At 37.6% G+C, this 18,753-nt stretch overlaps 1 protein-coding gene across 1 annotated transcript; it reads right to left on the bottom strand.

Moving 5' to 3' along the window:
• Window positions 1–6,795: 6,795 nt before the first annotated feature.
• On the bottom strand, window positions 6,796–18,615 carry tmx1 (thioredoxin-related transmembrane protein 1). Its single transcript, XM_055157242.1, is given in 8 exon segments — window positions 6,796–11,550; window positions 12,294–12,365; window positions 12,872–12,973; window positions 13,060–13,105; window positions 13,662–13,790; window positions 14,710–14,755; window positions 17,048–17,163; window positions 18,386–18,615. Coding segments are annotated over 8 exon segments (939 nt in total). The 5' UTR covers window positions 18,598–18,615; the 3' UTR covers window positions 6,796–11,334.
• Window positions 18,616–18,753: the final 138 nt, after the last annotated feature.

Below are 18,753 nucleotides of genomic sequence, written 5' to 3' on the forward strand. Positions count from 1 at the left end.
CTCCCTATCCCTCTTCCTTCTGTCTCTCTCTTGCTCTTTTTGCTCCATCTCTTGTCCTCTACCTGTGTCTTTCCTTCTCTCTCTCTCTCTCTCTCTCTCTCTTTGCTCCCTCCCTTCTCATCTCCCTCTCTCTCCTACTTCTGGCTGTCCCTGTCTTTTTGCTCCCTCTTTCTTCCTCATCCTCCTCTCTCTATCTATCTATCTATCTATCTACTTATCTCCTTCTGTCTCTCTTTCGCTCTTTTTTGCTCCCTTCCTCCTCCTCTCCCTCTCTGTCTTCATTCTGTTTCTCTCTCTTTTTGCTCCCTCTCTCTTCCTCTCCGTCTCTCTCCTTCATCTGTCTCTCTCTCTCACTCTTTTTGCTTCCTCCCTCTTCCCCTCCCTCTCTCTCCTCCTTCTGACTCCCCCTCTCACTTTTTGCTCTCTCCCTTCCTCCTCCTCTTCCTCTCTCTCCTACTTCTGTCTCTCTCTCGCTCACTCTTTTTGCTCCCTCCCTCCTCCTCTCCCTCTCTCTCCTCCTTCTGACTCCCCCTCTCACTTTTTACTCTCTCCCTTCCTCCTCCTCTTCCTCTCTCTCCTCCTTCTGTCTCTCTCTCTCCTGCTTTTTGCTCCCTCTCTCTTCCTCTCCCTCTATCTCTCTCCTTCTCTCTCCCTCATCCCTCCTTCCCTCTCTTTTTGGTCCCTCCCTCCTCCTCCTCTCCCTCTCTCCCCCCTCTCTCCCCTCTCCCTCCCTTCCTCCCTCCCTGTCTCCTCTCTCTCTCCTCCTCCCTCCCTCCCTCCCTCCCTCTCTCCTCAGTCCGGGTGCACACAGGTGTTACATTCCTGTGTCCAGGACCAAACCTCAGAGCGTCTGGAGCTGCTGCATTCCTCCAGGAGCTTGGGGGGCGTCTGCTCTGGTTTTACCCGACAGAGGAGCACCGAGGTGGGCCACAGCGAGGCAGAGGGCAGGGGTCAGGTCTGGAGCACTGGGTCAAAGATACACGGCTCCTGCACAAATTCCACCGTCTGACCGCAACTGCACCCAAATGACTCACTTTAGAAAGAAAAGCAAAATAAAGTAATACTGAGAAGGTTTTTTTAATAGTTTCAGAGGAGGGTAGAGTGATCAAAAAGTGTAATCAAGTATCAGTATCATTTCAAAATAATATCACTCGAGTAGAAATACAAAGAAGTGGTTTAACAAATGTACTGACATAAGAGTAAAAAAGTACTAGTCAAGTTAGAGTCACTGTCTGGATGTTATTATCACTTTGTAGTTGTTGTACAGTAATTATAGTAATTGGAAGAGAAAAACAAAAACAATGAACAAAACTTTCAAAGCTCAAGAATTAAATCAAATCTGAAAGGAGCGAAACAAGTCACAAATGCTCAAATCATTTAATATTGTGACATTTTAAAGTTGAAAGATCATGAATTTGTTTGTTAAAAGTTGGCAGTTAAATGACTACGAATGTAATTCATTGGTTTGTTGTGTCCTTCAGCAAGACACATTTCCCTGCTTGTGTGATTTGCACGATTCTCTCTTCTGACTTTGGTGATGAACACTTTTGTTGCCACAACTGTTGTCGGACTAATGGAAGTGTGACTCTGATTCTTCTCCAACAGCTCTCCACAATTATTTTGCTGAGTTGAGTGTTAATAATAATAAAGTGTTGGATTTACATCGCACGTTTCAAGACACCCAAAGCTTTTTACAGTGCATTCATTCACTCCAACCCAAATGGACATATGGACGTAGCTAATCTGCTAGCCACCGTGTTCCAAATAGGAAGTGAGCATGGGGGCCCTTCCGGTGTCCTGTCAGTTTGAGCTACCTAGCCCTACTGCACATGTGTATGCCTCCAAGCACTGTCACAGTTTAAATGGCCATCTATTTGAGCTCCTGAGGCACAGATGGGATAAATTTCCCTTCCCTGGATCATTTGTATATACAGTATTTTTGAAATAAGTGTTTGTTATAATATTTCTTCTGTTGTCCTGCTTTCTGTTCTCATCCACCATGACTAAGAGACAAGTCCATTGTTATTGGCGCTGTATAAATAAAATTTAATTGCATGGAAATGTCCCATCGTCAATGTCCCCAGTATCACAAAGCTCCCTCTAGTGGTGCATTATTTGGGTGTCTGTATAGTCAAGATTTGCTACCTCCATCCAAATTCATGTACATGAGTGAATAATGGTGATTCTACAGTGGGAGCATTATTCGATGGCTCATTTGGCTTGTCGATATGTGCTCCTTTTATTTAGAGCCCTATTTGAGCAGAATACCACTGTCAAAATGAACTATCTACACTTATTCATATAAATTTGTTGAAATTTGACATAACTAAGGAATAAAGTATTAGCCAGGCTCTGCTCATTTTCATTTCTCTAAAGAGACTATGTCAGGAATCAGAATACACTAGATGGTTTGCAAGAGCCCTGGAAGTTGTAGACCACTCACCGGCCAATCACAGAAGAGCTGTGAAGCCATGACGTCAAACTCAACCATCTGTCTGGGTCCCTTTTGTGATACAGCACAACAGTAAAGAAAAGTAAACAAAGCAGTCGAGATGTATGTAGACGAAAGCAGATGTTCTGTGTTGGCAACGATTCCCAAGATCGAGGAACAAAGAGAATGTCTGGTGACTTTTATCAAGGGGAAAGACGTTATTGCCCTTCTTCTTACAGGATTTGGAGCATTACATACATCACAACCAAATAGCAGCGATTGGTTAAATAAAAAAACTACCCGCCTACTGTCGAGCGAACGAATCCTAATGCCAGGTGGTCAGACAGTTTCCACAAAGTGAAACCGGCTGATGAATCAGGCTAAAAAAATATAATCACTGTATAAAACAGCATAAAACTCGCTGTCTTTAATCCAAAGAAATATTCTGTAAAATTGGAGAGGTTTGCTTTATTGGATCTATATAGCTGTAAACCGAAAAATGTAAGGCAGCTTATTTCGACGGGGCAGCGTGAATCGATGGATGTCTCTGTCGATTTAGGCTGCTGGGAGCTCATTTCGATGTGGCAGCCCATTTCCATGGAACACTGGCTCCATCAACTGTGGTTCCAATCCAGTTTGTATTGAAGGAACACCCCTCTCTCATTATAATGTTCATATTTACCCGTTCAACATGATCCTGGTGTTTTTATTTTACTGTTTTGTTCGTAAATCAATTCCTAATATAGAGCCTGACTCCAAATTCACTCCTATAACTGCAAACCGCATGAGCTTCATTTGACTGGAGCCGGACGCTATGGGCACTATGACATCACACTCACTTAGTCCACTTTATGGTCAAGTGTCTTGCTTGAGGACCCTTGTGACACCTGATCTTCCCAGCGGTCTCCTGTCCAAGTTCTGACCAGGCCCGACCCTGCTTAGCTTGACCACATTTTCAAAGCACTTTTTACTATAACTCCTCACTAAACCCCGTGAAGCTCTAGCCTTTCATCACACTCAATCGTAAACAGGAAGTAGACCTAAGAGAGACAGGAAGTGTGTTTTCAAAGTTAAGGAGAAGTAAAGGTCAGCTTTAACACGGTACTGATAAGAGTCTGAGAGCCGGGGGATTTCACGGAGGTGGTTCACATAAAAACACGGATTAGAAAAGGTTCAGGACACTGCTTTATGGACTTGTAAGAAACACAGTGTACTCCTGTGATTTTAAAGGTGGATTAGAGCACAAACAGATGTTAACTTCTTACACGACAATTTAAAGCTTTGAGTTTAACCTAGTCCCAATATTTACTGAAGTCACAGGTGACAATTGAACACATGATGGGCATCACCTTTAAAGGGCCTCTAACTACCACCTTCATCTGCTCATAATATCTACAACACAATCCTATAAGATGATCATTTAAAGGTTAAGTTTAAACACCATATCTGATACGCCAGTGTTTCCCAAACTTTTTTTCTGGGGACCCATATTTTAAGAGTAACAAACTTTCGCGACCAAAGTCAATAGAAAGTATGCGTAAATCACAAAACAAATGTGGATTTGACCATTTTTGAACATTAATGAGGATATTTTATTACTGACTGAGTGATCGTTTCTCTGTTCAATTAGTATTACTCAAGTTTTAAACAATGAAAAACTGTAATTGAAGCAGCAATTAAAGGATCCATAAGTCGCGTATTTGGACATTAAATATAGCCCCCCCTCTTTTTTTTCCAACATTCAACTGAACCAGAAATATTGGAACAAAATAGTCAATAAAATGATTACAAAAAGATTACAAATTGTAAAAAAAACATGTCTTAACATTTCAACATTTCTAACGAGATAGGTGGGCCTGTTTAAGTTTTTGGAGTGTGTTTTTTCCGCTCTTTTGTCCATCAAAAACATCCTGTTTATAACATAGAGCCTGGCTCCAGATTCGCTCCTGTAATTATGAGCATGACGAGCTTCATTTGATTGGCTCTGAACACTATGGGTGACGTCACACTCACTTAGTCCACTTCTTTACACAGTCTATGATTAAAATAAAACTCAGATTAAATCTAATTTGAGTAACAGAGCTTCAGACAGAGCAGTGCTTCCAGTTAACTTCACACCTTCGGGAATGTTGATGACCTCAGCTTCTAAGCATCAATAAAAGACCTGGTTTAGATCTGGTGATACTTAGAAAGTCACATCATTACTTAGGTAGTCGTTGGTGTAAGTTCAAATGGTCCAAGGCACTAATAGTTAAAGGTCCTGTATGTATATTTCAGATGATTGACCCTCTTTATGATGTCATCAGATGGTAATGCAGAAGTGTTGTTTTAAAAGTCCCTACATTTTAGATTTATTGAATGACATAATTTTGGCCTGACCCAGTTCTATAGGTGCAGAGTAACAGGCCGAGAGCAGTGCAGTTGAATAAGTTTACTTTTGGGATTTCAGTTGCACAACTCCTGACAGCACGCGCATGTTTTACTCTCACCTGATCTCATGTTCAAATACACAAGTTCAGATTACACAAACTGGAGGTTGTAAGCTGTTACCATGTTGTTACCTCCTCAAAAACAGACTTGGAGTTGTGTTTTGTTTCATTCACACATCTTTGAGTTATTATTAGTCTGTCTACATCTATGATAAATCAAAGGTATACAGTCTAAATCAGACTTGGAGAGACCTATCTCATTTGTCTCCAGTAGGTTAAACTACTGTAATGGTCTGATCACTGGCCTCTCCAAACGAACTGTGAGACGCTGCAGACCATCCAAAATGCTGCAGCTCAGGTTCTGACTCGAACCAAGAAGCATATGCTCAGGTCTCTGGACTGCCCCCTGTGGCTCAGAGAATAGACTTTAAAGCGGCTCTGCTTCTACAAGTCTCTCCATGGCCGAGCACCAAAGTCCATCTGTGACATGTTAGTGTCATATGAACCATCTCACACTCTGAGGAGCTCAGGGACCGGCCTCCTGCTGGTGCCCAGAGTCACGACTAAACACGGGGGGTCAGAGTTTCAGATTCATGCAGCTAAAACCTGGAACAGTCTGAACATGTGGGACAGACTCTACTTTGACTCTGTTTAAATCCAGGCTCAAAATGGTTCTGTTTAGCTGTGGTTTTCATTCTGCACTCTTCTCTCTCATTTAATGTCTCTTTAATTTGATGATGATTATTTATGTTTCAGTTTGTTTGTATTGTGCTTTTAATGTATTCCTTATTTTGTAAAGCACTTTGAATTACTTTGTGTACAACTTGTGCTATACAAATAAACTTGCCTTAGATCTCCAGTGCTCATAATATTCTGTTCCACCTTGTGATGTCATGAAGTGATAGTTTTCAAATTATCAGCTCCTTTTACTTTTTATTTAGTAGAGACATACAACTCCAAGGATGAAATTATCCAAATGATTTCCAGACTATTTTAAAACTTTTTTGGCTGTATTTGTTAACGTGTGTATTGTGTCACCATGGTAACTGCTGAACATTCCACCAGTAGAGATGCATGTAGAATTCCCCTAGTGTGATGTCACTGCAAAAAGGCCTAGAGCACAGGTGTCAAACATACGGCCCGGGGGCCAGATCTGGCCCTCCAAGACTTTTAATCTGGCCCTCGGCTGATTTTCTACTAAAATATTTTTATTATATTTTCTATTAAAATATTGGTAATTTTCTGCGGTGCTGAGCATATCAGTGTCTCCAGCGTCTCTGTACGTGGCCCCTCCCACCAGAGCAGCACAAATGAAGACTTGTCTCTTTCCAAACGCTCTTAAAGGACGATCGTTTTGTCTGTTGACCGTGACACCCTCATCAGAAAAATGTCAAAAATGAGAAAAGTGGAGCCGAGTGCAGGATTTTACAAGAAAAACTGACGTATTCTTATTTACATACAAGTTCATGTTAAAATATTGTGTTGAAATTGCATTTTTCTTAAAGTTTCAGGTTGTTCATAATATTTTGTAAAAGAAAGAGTTCATCAATTTAAAAAGATTTCTGTAATAGATTTGTGTTTCTCTGCACAAATATTTGAACTTATTGTTATTTTGGGGGTTTATATGCCATGAGTTTTCTGATCCGGCCCCTTTGGGATCAAAGTAGGTTGGATACGGCCCCCGGACCAAAATGAGTTTGACACCCCTGGCCTAGAGAATAGTTTACTGTAGGCTCACAGTGACTGACATTCAGAGTAAAAATTGGACAATAGAGACCTCTAGTGGTTAGAAAATGAAAAAGTGAATTTATAAAGATGAGAGTTGGTGAAAAACTGTCTAATTTAGTTTAGTTTATATTTTGCAATCAGTCTATGTGTGTTGGAAAATGCATTAATAATCAAATGTGCTATAATCAAAGTAAATGGGAACAGGAGTAAAACTTCACATTTTATTTGAAAATAATCAGCAAAGAATCCATTCAACTCATTATCAAAGAGTTACAGGTCTGGAGTCTCCGTCTGTCACCGTTACATCATCTTTTAAGAGAAAATGCAAAATATAAAATTAGTCTAGCGTTAAAAACATTCAAAACTCTTCCATTTATTTTACAAACAGACCAGGAAATGTTTTAACAGCAAAATGACACAAAAACTTAAAATGTTAAATGTTATTGATACTTTGCAGCTGATCATCAACATTCACTGGCTCCTGAAAATGCGTCGCTTCAATCCATTTTGTATTTTTTTCTACAGTTTTCAGACTTGCATTGTGTCACTACGGTAACTACTGAACATTCCACCATAGACATGCATGCAGAAGACCCCCAGCGTGATGCCATTGCAAAGTATCAATGTAATAAGAACACTGCAAATCAACTCACTTTTAAATACAAAAGTCCAGGTTTGGTTATTACAGAGTTAAGTTTGTTCGACTCACTCAGTTCTATGAAAATCCACATTGCATTCATTCATTTGTACAATAACTTAATATACTTTGTATCTATTTGGTAAAAGTTGAAATGTGCGTCTCTTAAAATAATTTACATGTAAACATGAAAAAATTATATAATGATAAAAAACTAAAATTAAACTGGATTATTTAAGCAACTCTAGTCTTGTTAACTCTGATTTCAACAATTACGAAGACAATATGTTGCTGAATTTGAAATATCGTGATTCTGAAGAAAAAGAATTACAAGATTATTAAAACTTGTTATGAAATTAAAAGTCCTTTAAGACATGTTATAATGCCGTTACCTCCTAAAAAATATCCCTGGATTTGTGTTTTGTTTCATTCACACGTTTGAGTTAATTATTAGTCTGTTTACATCTACAAAGCTCAAAATGCTCTGTTCCACCTTGTGATGTCATGAAGTGGTAGTTTTCAAGTTAACTGTTACCTTTTACCTTTTGTTCAGTAGAGATCGGCAATTCCAGGGTTGAAATTATCCAAATGAATCTAGGGAAGGTGTATGGAGTTTAAAAACACAGTGATGCACTTTCTGTATTACCACATGACATCACAAGGTGGAACAGAGTGTTTTCAGTTTGAAAGAAGAACCTAAATATGCAGGGTTTGTGTGAATGAAACAAAACAACACTCCAGGTATGTCTGTGATGAGGAAACAACATTAATACAAAAACAAAAACAGATTAATTTGGGCCCTTGAAAAATTTTATAACTAAAATTTGAATTTGTATTGACTGTTTTGCTGCAATTTTGTCTTTGCTATTTGGTTTTGAGCAGCGAAATAGGCTACACATTTTTAGCTTTTCAAACAAACACAAACTGGAACAAGTGTTATGCTGCTGTTGTTTAAAGGTGCATTCTGTAACTTTTCCGTTAGAGTGTCTGCCACCTGCTTGTTTCCATGGAGATGTTGCTAGTCTTCCTGGAATGCATCACAATATGGTTAAGTCAGATTTGTGGAAAGGCAAGCCTGCTAGTGGTACGAATGTATGTTCTTTTTGGGTATTCTTTGGCTTAAAAAAATACCTGTAAGTCTGATGAGATTTAATGCCATATCGTGGGACATTCCCAACGAAGCAATAACATCTCCATGGACGTCACATGTATTGATCACATGGCACCGTCATAAGAAATATACACAAGAAAAAGTTTTTTAAAAAATGAACCTAAGCATTTATATTAGTGAAGAGGCCAATTCGCCAACTATTCCACAAACGCAGAATTTCACTGGCTGCCCAAACCTTAATTAAAGCTGGACTGTGTAACTTTTTTAATGGAGCTTTAACACCGGCTTGTCTCTGGATATGGTTAAGTTTAATGTTCTACCATAGAATATTCCAGACATGGCAATAATAACTCCATGGAGACAAGCAGGTTGGGGACCCTCCACCAGAAAAGTTACACAGAGCATCTTTAAACACTAAAGACCTATTGATACTTTGCAGATGATGTCGTCAGCGTTCCATGGGAGTGTGAAGCTACCTAAAGCTCTGTTACTCATGTTAAAATAAAACTCTGATCAAGTCTTGCCAGAAATAATGAGTTTTCAAACTATCTTGAAACTTGATACTGTCCTGTGTTCGCTAAGGTGTGCATTGTGTCACCATGGTAACTGCTGAATGAATAGAGATGCATGTAGAACACCCCCAGACTCTCACTGCAAAGTATCAAATCAAAGCTCAGACGCCTCCCAAAACCCAGCAATTGTACAAACCTTTTTAAACAAGTTACACAAAAGGATCATTTTTTCATCAATCGCACTGAAACATCAACTTTTTCTCCACTCATAACATTATTTACAGTTATCATACTCCTTGAATATTTAAACTTAACAGTTTAACAAGAAAAGTCTACAGTATTTGAAATAAAACGTAACATTTCTGAACACAAATCAGGAGTAAATCCAAACGCACATTTATAAACAATGCATAGAAGAAAGTCATTTATCAACACGGCCGCACCATCTCTAAAGGGCCTGTACCAGACTTTTCATTACAGCTCGTTCATAAAGAAAATAGATTCATATTGCCAATACGTCGTAAAGCAGACCTATTATGCTATAATTTACTTTCTGGGCTTTTAGTTTTAACCATGTTATAGCCGTTTCCCCTTCTCATTTACTCTCTGAAGTTGTATTTGGAGTGATTCGTGCATGTTTGAGCAATCTTTAATCACTTATTTTCCAGATGCTCCATTTTGTCAATCTGCTCTGTTTTCACTGCCCACTGCTCTGCACTTACTTTGTTTTCCAATTTTTATTTAATATACATCAGTGTGTATCGGTAATCTGTGTGTACACGTTGGATTCAGCAGCATAGTGGTATCATTTTGGTACAAATGAAAAGAAAAAATCAGCTCCTCGCTAGTGTGATCTGCAGCTATCCATCCGAGTTGCAGACTCTTTGTTTTGATGACGTTCACGGCGACATCAGCCCCCACTGGGCACTAGTGGTTTAAAATGTGCAAATTATAACAGAAGGATCCATAGATAGTAAATAGCAGACTCAAGCACATGGTTCAACATCAGTGTGGAAAAAGAATAAATGAGAGGGGCTAACAGTTCATACTGAAATATGTTCTTCCATTTGGTGCAAAGTCTGGTTCAGGCCCGTTTAATCTAAATATGAGCCAATTTGCCATTTCAGTTTTGAAAGAAATGTGTAATATTTCAATAATATTTACCAACAAGAGATTAAACGATCATGGCTGACTGATTTAAACTAGAATTTTGACTGCACTTTCAAATTTAGTTTCTGTAATAATAAGCCGTTTCATACTTAAACTTACACAAGTCCAACAAACAAAAGTTGGTTGCCTCAGATCCAGATTCTCCAACAGGTTTTGTCCACAGAAGATGTTAAGTTCCTGTCGTCTAAACCTGGAAGCAGCAGGAGCAGTTCTGACGTTGGTTTGTTTATCTCCTGCGCTGTAGCCCTGCCCACTCCAACATGGCCGCCCTCTTGTTGAGTCTCTACGGTCAAGTTTTAATTCTCAAAACGAATCCACAACTCCTCCATCCCAAAGATTTTAGCCAAACTCAAAACTGAAATACAGTACACACAGAGGAAACAAATGCACCAAGTACCTATTAACCCTCAACTATAATGTCATTTTTTTTTCTGGTGGAGCATCTGCCACCTGCTTGTCTCTATGGGGATGTTAGTATTTTGCTCTAAATGTTCCGCAGTATGACATTAAACCTCTCTTGCATTTGTTCTATTACAGGTCATCTCTCTACAGGTCTGACCTGTAACATTGTCTGGTGGTAGCACCTTCTTGTCCCCATGGAGATAAGACAGACAGTTTTAATCACATACTGTGGAACATTCCTGGCAAAGCAATAACATCACCATAGAGACAAGCACCAGAGTTAGACAGTTTGTCGTTAAGGGTCCTATATTGTGCAAAATTGACTCTTGTGAGCTTTAAACTATGTTAGAATGTTGGTACCTCATCAAAAACATACCTACAGTTGTGTTTTGCTTCATTCACACATATTTGAGTAATCCTGGATTCATCTCCAATGCTCAAAATGCTCTGATCCAACTTCTGATGTCATGAAGTAGTAGTTTCAAGTTAACGGCTACATTTTACCTTTAGTTCAGTGGAGATTGGCAACTCCAGGGCTGAAATTATCCAAATGATTCAAGTGAAGGTGTATGGAGTAAAGCACTCCCTGTGACATCACAAGGTGGAACACGGACTATTTTCTGTTTGAGAAAAGAACTCAGCCTGAATATAATGGATTTGTGTGTTAAACATGAGTGAATGAAACAAAACACAACTCCAGGTATGTTTTTGATAAGGAAACATTATAACATAGATCTGAAAATAGCTTAATATGGGCCCTTTAACCTTTCTATAGTTGTACTTTTAAAATCAGAAGGACCAAGACTAATGTTTAGCTCTGTCTCTTCTCATGTCAAATCTGTTTCAGGCTAAAAACAGAGGAACTGAGGAGTTGTTTTAGGATAAAACTTTCACTAAAATAATATTAAACCCCTCTAGCTCTCGCTCTCATCCTCCTCTTCATCTCCTCTGCCCCTCACCGCCCTCTTCCTCAGTGCCGCATCTGTGGGCTGAGCTGCGTTCTCGGAGCGGCCTTCGGGGGGCGCTCTCCTCCGTCTCCACACTTCCTCTTCGTCCTCCTCGTCTTCCTCCTCTCCGTCGGCCTCGTGTTCATCGTCCTGCATCATACGCGCCTGCTCTGCTGCTTGTTTCTCTAAAATTACAAAACATGGAGATACAAATACACATAAGCGACTGTTTAAAGCTTCACTGTGTAACTTTTCTGGTGGAGTGTTTTGCCGTCTGCTTGTCTCCATGGAGATGTTATTGCTTTGCTCAGAATAATTCACAATATGGCATTAAACTATCTTGCATTTATTCAATTACCTCACTAAAAACATTAATTATTTCTTATTGTGAGAAGGTTTGCATCTCCACAGAACTGAACTGTAACTTGTCTCCGTGGAAATGTTACTACTTTGTGCATAGAATATTCCACAGTACAGCGTTAAACTATCTTGAATTCATATCCATTTTACATGTATTGAAATTCAGGTGTTTATGTTCTTAAAGACAAGAGAGCAGGTTCTTATCTCCACAGATCTGACCAGTAACTTCGCCTGATGCTGTCACATACTTAGATAAGTTTAATGCCATACTGTGCAACATTTCATACAGAGCAACAACATTTCTATGGAAACAAGCACCAGAAAAGTTACATAGAGTACCTAGGACTTAATACAATAAAATGCCTTTGACTCAAATTCAGATTCTGAAAATTAATAAAAAACAATAATAATGAAACAATAATTTAATCTGAAAGGTCATCTTAATACATTTCAAATTCAACAGTTTATATTTTAGCTGTGAGGTACTAGCATAAATATTTGATAGGAAACCAAAATCAATGAACACTATAAATCTGGTTCAACAGTTTGTGAAATTCATAAGAAACTCACTCTTGGTAATATTCTGAAGAGGAAAATCTTCTCGAGGGGAAGACGTAATCTGCGATGAAAACCAGCAACTGCAAAGAGAATCATGCCTATGTTAAAAACATGTAACACCGCCCTCTACTGGATGCATCTGGAATTACACTGACTAAAGAGCTCGGATTGAGCTATTTACTGATCGACGTTATGTCTTTTCCTCATCACAAACATACCTGGAGTTGTGTTTTGTTTCACACATATTTTACACTGAATCTATTTTTTCTCTGGATTACCTTCGTAATGCACAATGCTTTTAAAATCCATGCACTTTCACTAGAAACACTTGGATAATGCCAGCCCAAGGAATTTCCAACTGCTACTGAACTAAAGATAAACTTGAAAACTACTGCTTCATGACATCACAGGGTGGAACAGAGCATTTTGAGCTTTGGATATGTAGACAGACTAATAATAAAATATGTGTGAATGAAACAAAACACAACTCCACATGTTTTTGAGGAGGTTAACGGCATTGATACATGGCTACAGTTTTTACAACTTTGTGTAATATAGGACCTTTAAGTGCTTTATTCAAACTCACCAGACCCAAGGCCAGTCCAGAAAACAGAGTGACCAAACCAAAGATCACATACGAGCCCCAGTTTGGAATCCCCAGCTCGTCTGTCATGTAGTTATGGCAACGCTGAGAAAGAAAAATTACGACATTTTATTACAAAGACTAAATTACACAAGCAAAACAGATAAAAGTGTTACAAAATGGTGACTTACTCTGATGAACATGGACAGTTTGAACAAAGCAGACATTGCATTCATTCTGAAAAGAGACAACAATAAAAAAATGCATTGAAATCCAGCTTATGTTATGTCCAGCATTATGTTTAAGATGGTTGGAAATCATCACATCATGCTGGAGAATTCCTTAACTCTTTCCACCAATATCTTCACGTGTCCATGGAGACGTTATTGCTTATTCTGGAATGTCCCACAGTATGGCTTTCAAAATCAACAGGTGTTTTAATTGCTCTAAAATATCTTGAAAAAGATGCATTGTTCAGGGTCATCTCCCCATAGAGCTGACCTGTAACTTTGTCTTCTGGTGCCAATTTGTTTTCAGTTTGTTGAAACTGACAACAAATGGGTTTAAAGCCATACTGTGGGACATTCCAGAAAAAGCAAAAACATCTCCCTTAGATGGTGGCACCTTTGGTTAAGTAGTTACACCTGAATCCTTAATAAACTATTTGTTCATAAAGAATTATCTTTGCTTGTGCTTTATAAAGGGCTCATTAAGGTGTAGTTATATTAAAACTGTACCCAAATTAGATATTGTTGTATGCAAAAGTAATACATAGTAATAAAAGTGTTCTTACAGAAATGAGGAGGGCCCAAACCAGGAGGAGATGGGTTCAATAGATTTCCATTTCTGTTCATCGACAAAACTGAGGAAGTCATCTTTGGTGCGAGGTCCGTGGTACTTTCTGAATACTCCGTCTTTACAACTGGAATAAAAGATGAAGATAAAGCATGAGGATATGGAGCAGCTCTTGTCATTGTTAAGCCTTTAATTACACCACTTCATTTAATATTACCATACAATGATTTAACACAATATTTGCATGCACTTTTACATTTTTTTTTTTTTAATTATTACTTCAAAGAGGCAAATTTTGGTCTTCCAATATTATTTCCAAATAAAGGTTCTTTTAAACAAGGTATGTATAAATAATAGGGATGTAACGATATATCCATTTTCAATTTTTTCTATAAGATATTTCCCCGATACACAACTCTCGGTACAAGATTTATTGAAATATTTTGTAGAGGCTAACAGAATTGTGAATATGTTACTTTTTGCTCTTTAAATGCCTTGACAAGACTTTAAAATTGTAATTAGTTGGATTATGACAGAATCAAAGCGCTAAATAACAGTAATTTTTCATACAGTCTGCATTGAAACAGAGCAAAGGATCATGGTCTATGTAGTTCCCTCTATTTTTTTTTTTAGCTCATGCTGCACTGTAACTGAATTTAAGCAGAGAAACTTGTAATTCAATATACTGTGATATATTACTGAGACTTTTGACGATACAATATCACAATATTTCTGTTATTGTTACATCCTTAATACACAACACACTGGTCTTTTAAAATTCACCTTTATTCTGATTTTTTAAAATATATTATTATTTATTATGTGCACACTCCTAGTTTTGATTAACAACTACTGCCTGCTTACCTCTTATTGAAATTGCTGATTTTAAAACAACAGTAACATTCATATTAGATTTAATTCATGCTCGTGTATATCATTCAGAATGAACTGTTATCAAGTGCTCACCAATAATTTCATCTTTTTATATCAGACATCCGCTGCCACCCACAGCCAGTTTCAAAAGCAGAAACCACAAAGTCACTTACTGGTAAATAGTAGGAAGAGATGTGATGATGAATCTGCCACTCAGCCCTGAGAGAGAGAGAAAAGAAAATTTACAAGTAAATATTTGGTGCAGCTAGCAAGTTCAAGGGCCCATGTTAGACTATTTTCTGATCGATATTATAATGTTGTTTCCTCATCACAAACATACATGGAGTTGTGTTTTCTTTTGTTCCGCATTGTGATGTCATGTGGTAATACAGGAAATGCTCCACCTTCACTAGAATCATTTGGTTAGTTTCAGCCCTGGAATTGACAATCTCTACTGAACAGAAAGTAAAAGGTAACAGTTAACTTGAAAACTACCTCTTCATGACATCACAAGGTGGAACAGAGCATTTTAAGCTTTGGAGATGTAGACAGACTAATTATAATTACTCAAACATGTGTGAATGGAACAAAACACAAATCCAGGTCTGTTTTCAAGGAGGTTACAACATTCTAACAAGAGTCAATTTTGTGTAATGTAGGACCTTTAAAAATAGAAAATAAATGATCATCTTTGTGGTGTTCTTGTGTAGCCTTACGTTTTACTTTTGCAGTGACCCAGTTTTTCAACAATAACCTGACAGGGCCTGTGTAAACCGAGCTCTGTGGTTCTATTTAGATCTGGCACCAGTTTGACTTTGGCTAGTAACTTAAACAGTAAACCATTGTCTAGATTCATCGTCTGAGGGAGTTTTTGGATAGATTCTTGTGAAGTTGGACAGTCACCCACATCAGGAGTTTAGAAGAAAGACACATTACTCACATAAATTTAAAAACCCATATTACGCCATTTTTTTTACCTAAGTTACAAACATGTCTGGAGTTGTGTTTTGTTTCATTTGTTATGTTGAGTTCTTAAACTGAAAATACTCTGGTCCACCTTGTGATGTCATGTGGTAATACAGGAAGTGCTCAACACAACTCCATTACTTAGCTGATAAAATGTCCTCTACATAGACCTGACATAATAAACACAATTTGAATTAATCTATATTGCTGAAGAAAATAAAAACGATAAAAGATAATACTAAAGCTAATCTATCCCACTACAGTATAACCAAAAAATATTAGCGAAAAAATATATTCTAAGTGTACAATATACCAATAGTTAAAAATAAAATTAGCTGCAAATAAATAAAATAAACAGCAGAACAAAAGACTTTAGATAGAATACATCTAGAATGAGTGGTAGAAGTTCGTTATTCAACCCTCTTCAGCTGAACTCATAGCACAGAAAAAGAACAAAAACTCCCCCACTAAAACAAAAGATAAAGTACCCAAGATAAATACTGACCCCAAAAATAACTGTTTTCATATACCACATGATAAGTCGATATAATAATTATTGTGACAGGCCTACCTCTAAGAAAATCAAAGTTTCCTATGTCCATGGGGTCTAGTAATGCACTGAACCTGCAAAGCCTTATAGATTAGAATACTGAAATATGAGCTGCCAAACCAATTCAGAACCAGTTTTCTCTCAAATTAATTTCAAATGTACATAGGAAACTAAACCTTTTGTCCCTGTAGTCTAAAAATAATCTGAACAAAAAACATTGGTAAAACTAACACTTTATGCCTGCAGTATTGTCTTAAACATATAGGTGTAATTATATTTTATCTGCATTTAGTCTTTATTTATCAGCAGAGCTAAAAAGCCACATTATTCTCCATATATTTCTGGGTTTCAGATGACATCAAAATATTCTGGATTTTAATACAGATGGGGGCAGCAAAAATGAATATTCTTAATCTTATTCTTTAATATATGAGAGATGGAACAATTATTTTTAGGGGTCAATATTTCTCGTGAGTACTTTTTCTTTGTAATAGTGGGATTTTTATGTCATCTTTTTCTACAATATGCTAAAATTTCATGTGTAGAGGGTTGAATTATGATCTTACAATTGAATGCTTAACATATTGCATTCTGTTATTTACTGCAGCTCATGATTTTGACCAATACTGAATATTTAGAATACTTTGTGTGTGAATAATTCCGCTTCATTGTTTGGTTTGAATATTACAATTTATTGTTTGTATTTCGTTGAACAAAATGTCGCACTTCAAAATGTTGTTGTTTTTTTGTTGTAATATAGCAGGTTTAGGGGTCTAGTTAGTAATAGAGATTGTCAGATTCAACGTTTGTGAGTTTACCTTTTGGATATTTCATGACAAAGTATAATTAATCAAAGCAAAAAAACAGGCTCTTGCCCCCATCTGGGAGTCTGGCATCATCACATTGTACAATTTGAAAACCACAAACTGTTGCACCCTTGTGTAGTTCAAGTTATATTTTGGTTTAAGGTTTATAGAGTCACGCATGTCACATACCAGGCTGCTCGGTCACATCCACCTTAGCGATGTTGACCCCCATATCGTCCCCCCAGTCGGCAAACTCCTTCCAGGTCGGCTGGAGCTGTTGGCACGCCGGGCACCACGGGGCATAACTGCAAGGGCACAGGATCTTATTAAACCAAGAGACTCAGTAAAGAGTCAAGACAGAGGGAAAGAATGTGAAAAATGTACATGACCGTTCTACTCAAAATCATTTAGTCTGACTAGGCCTAAGAAACAGAAACAGAACTGCAAAAGCATTTCCACTAACATTTTAACTGGGGCGACAACAAATTATTTTAGTGGTCAACAAATATTTTTACCAATTAATCAACTAATCAAATAATCATTTCTGTTGTACATTAAGATTTTTTTTTATGCATTTCTAACTAGGCCTGGCAGGATAACAAATTATGAAGTGAAGTAAAGATAGATTTATTGGTGATAAGATATAAACCAAACCACAATGCAGAATAATAAATAAATAACAGAATGTTCCCAGTAATGCATTTCTAACCAATTAAAGGTTGCAATATGATGAGTGAAGCCTTTTAAAGAGAGTATATTTATGAATAAAGTATATTACTGATTGTCAAAAATTAAATAAAATAATATATATATTTAAATCTGATTTAACAAAGCGGCTGTAATTATTGTGTAAAAAGGCTCCATTGTCGTGTGTTTTAGAGTTTGTATAGTCTGATTGAGATGATTATTTGATTATTTAGTAGTCAACAAACCACAATTATTCCGATTAACCGTTGCAGCCATACATTTCATTCATGGACATGGACATTAAGGTACTTAAATAGAACCTTATTTTGTAGAAGTACACAGATTTTGAAAGCCCAAGCATGCAATTATAATGTAAACGTCATGACGCATATAGTCGACAAACAATACAAAACTGTACATTAATTCTACAAACCTCCTCCACTAAATAATTATTCATTAACCGCTTTAACATACAATATTAACATGAGTATGCAATATACTATAAATTAAACTGATTAATGCATTGATGTCAAAGGATAACCCCACGTAAAATAAAGTAATTGTTAACGTAAACGCAATGAAGCAGGAAGGATTTAGAGGCTGAGCATTACATTTGCAGAACTAGTGCGAGACATGGCAGCTACCATCAAAATGTACAGTAGCGGTACAGTAGCAAAATAGTTAAAATTTCTAAACAAACAACGCAATCCAAACATAAATGAGTAGTCCGAGTAAACAAAGCATTAAAAGCATGAAGAAACGCTTAGATGTTGACTAAAATAGGTGCTAAAGCAGACTAGACCCGGTGTTAGCTGTTAGCAGTAGCGGTTCAGTACTGACAATTCAATCATCCATTCTCCGGTCAGGATCTCCTCCCAGTTAGAGTCCGTCACTTCTTTGAGGCTATCCGGCTTGGCTTTCACTGGAGGAGACGCAAAACTTACTATTACAAACAGACAGCAAAACAGAAAGCGCTGTTTTGATTGCCTAAGTAAAGAAAACATAGCGAAAGTCCTGCTACTACTTCTGCTGCCCGCTGCAAAACACGCCATGACTTTCGGGGTCTTTCACTTCCGTTTTGCGTTGGCGACGTACAAAGCACGTGACTTTATTTATTTTGCAACGACTCAGGAATTATTTACACGTTTTTTTATTAACATGCAATAAACACACACATCAATTAATACCGTGGTTAATACTTAATTCTT

The sequence above is a fragment of the Boleophthalmus pectinirostris genome, unplaced genomic scaffold, assembly GCF_026225935.1.
Source record: "Boleophthalmus pectinirostris isolate CB_2022bp ecotype Guang Dong unplaced genomic scaffold, ASM2622593v1 HiC_scaffold_10, whole genome shotgun sequence".
NCBI classification, from domain to species: domain Eukaryota; kingdom Metazoa; phylum Chordata; class Actinopteri; order Gobiiformes; family Gobiidae; genus Boleophthalmus; species Boleophthalmus pectinirostris.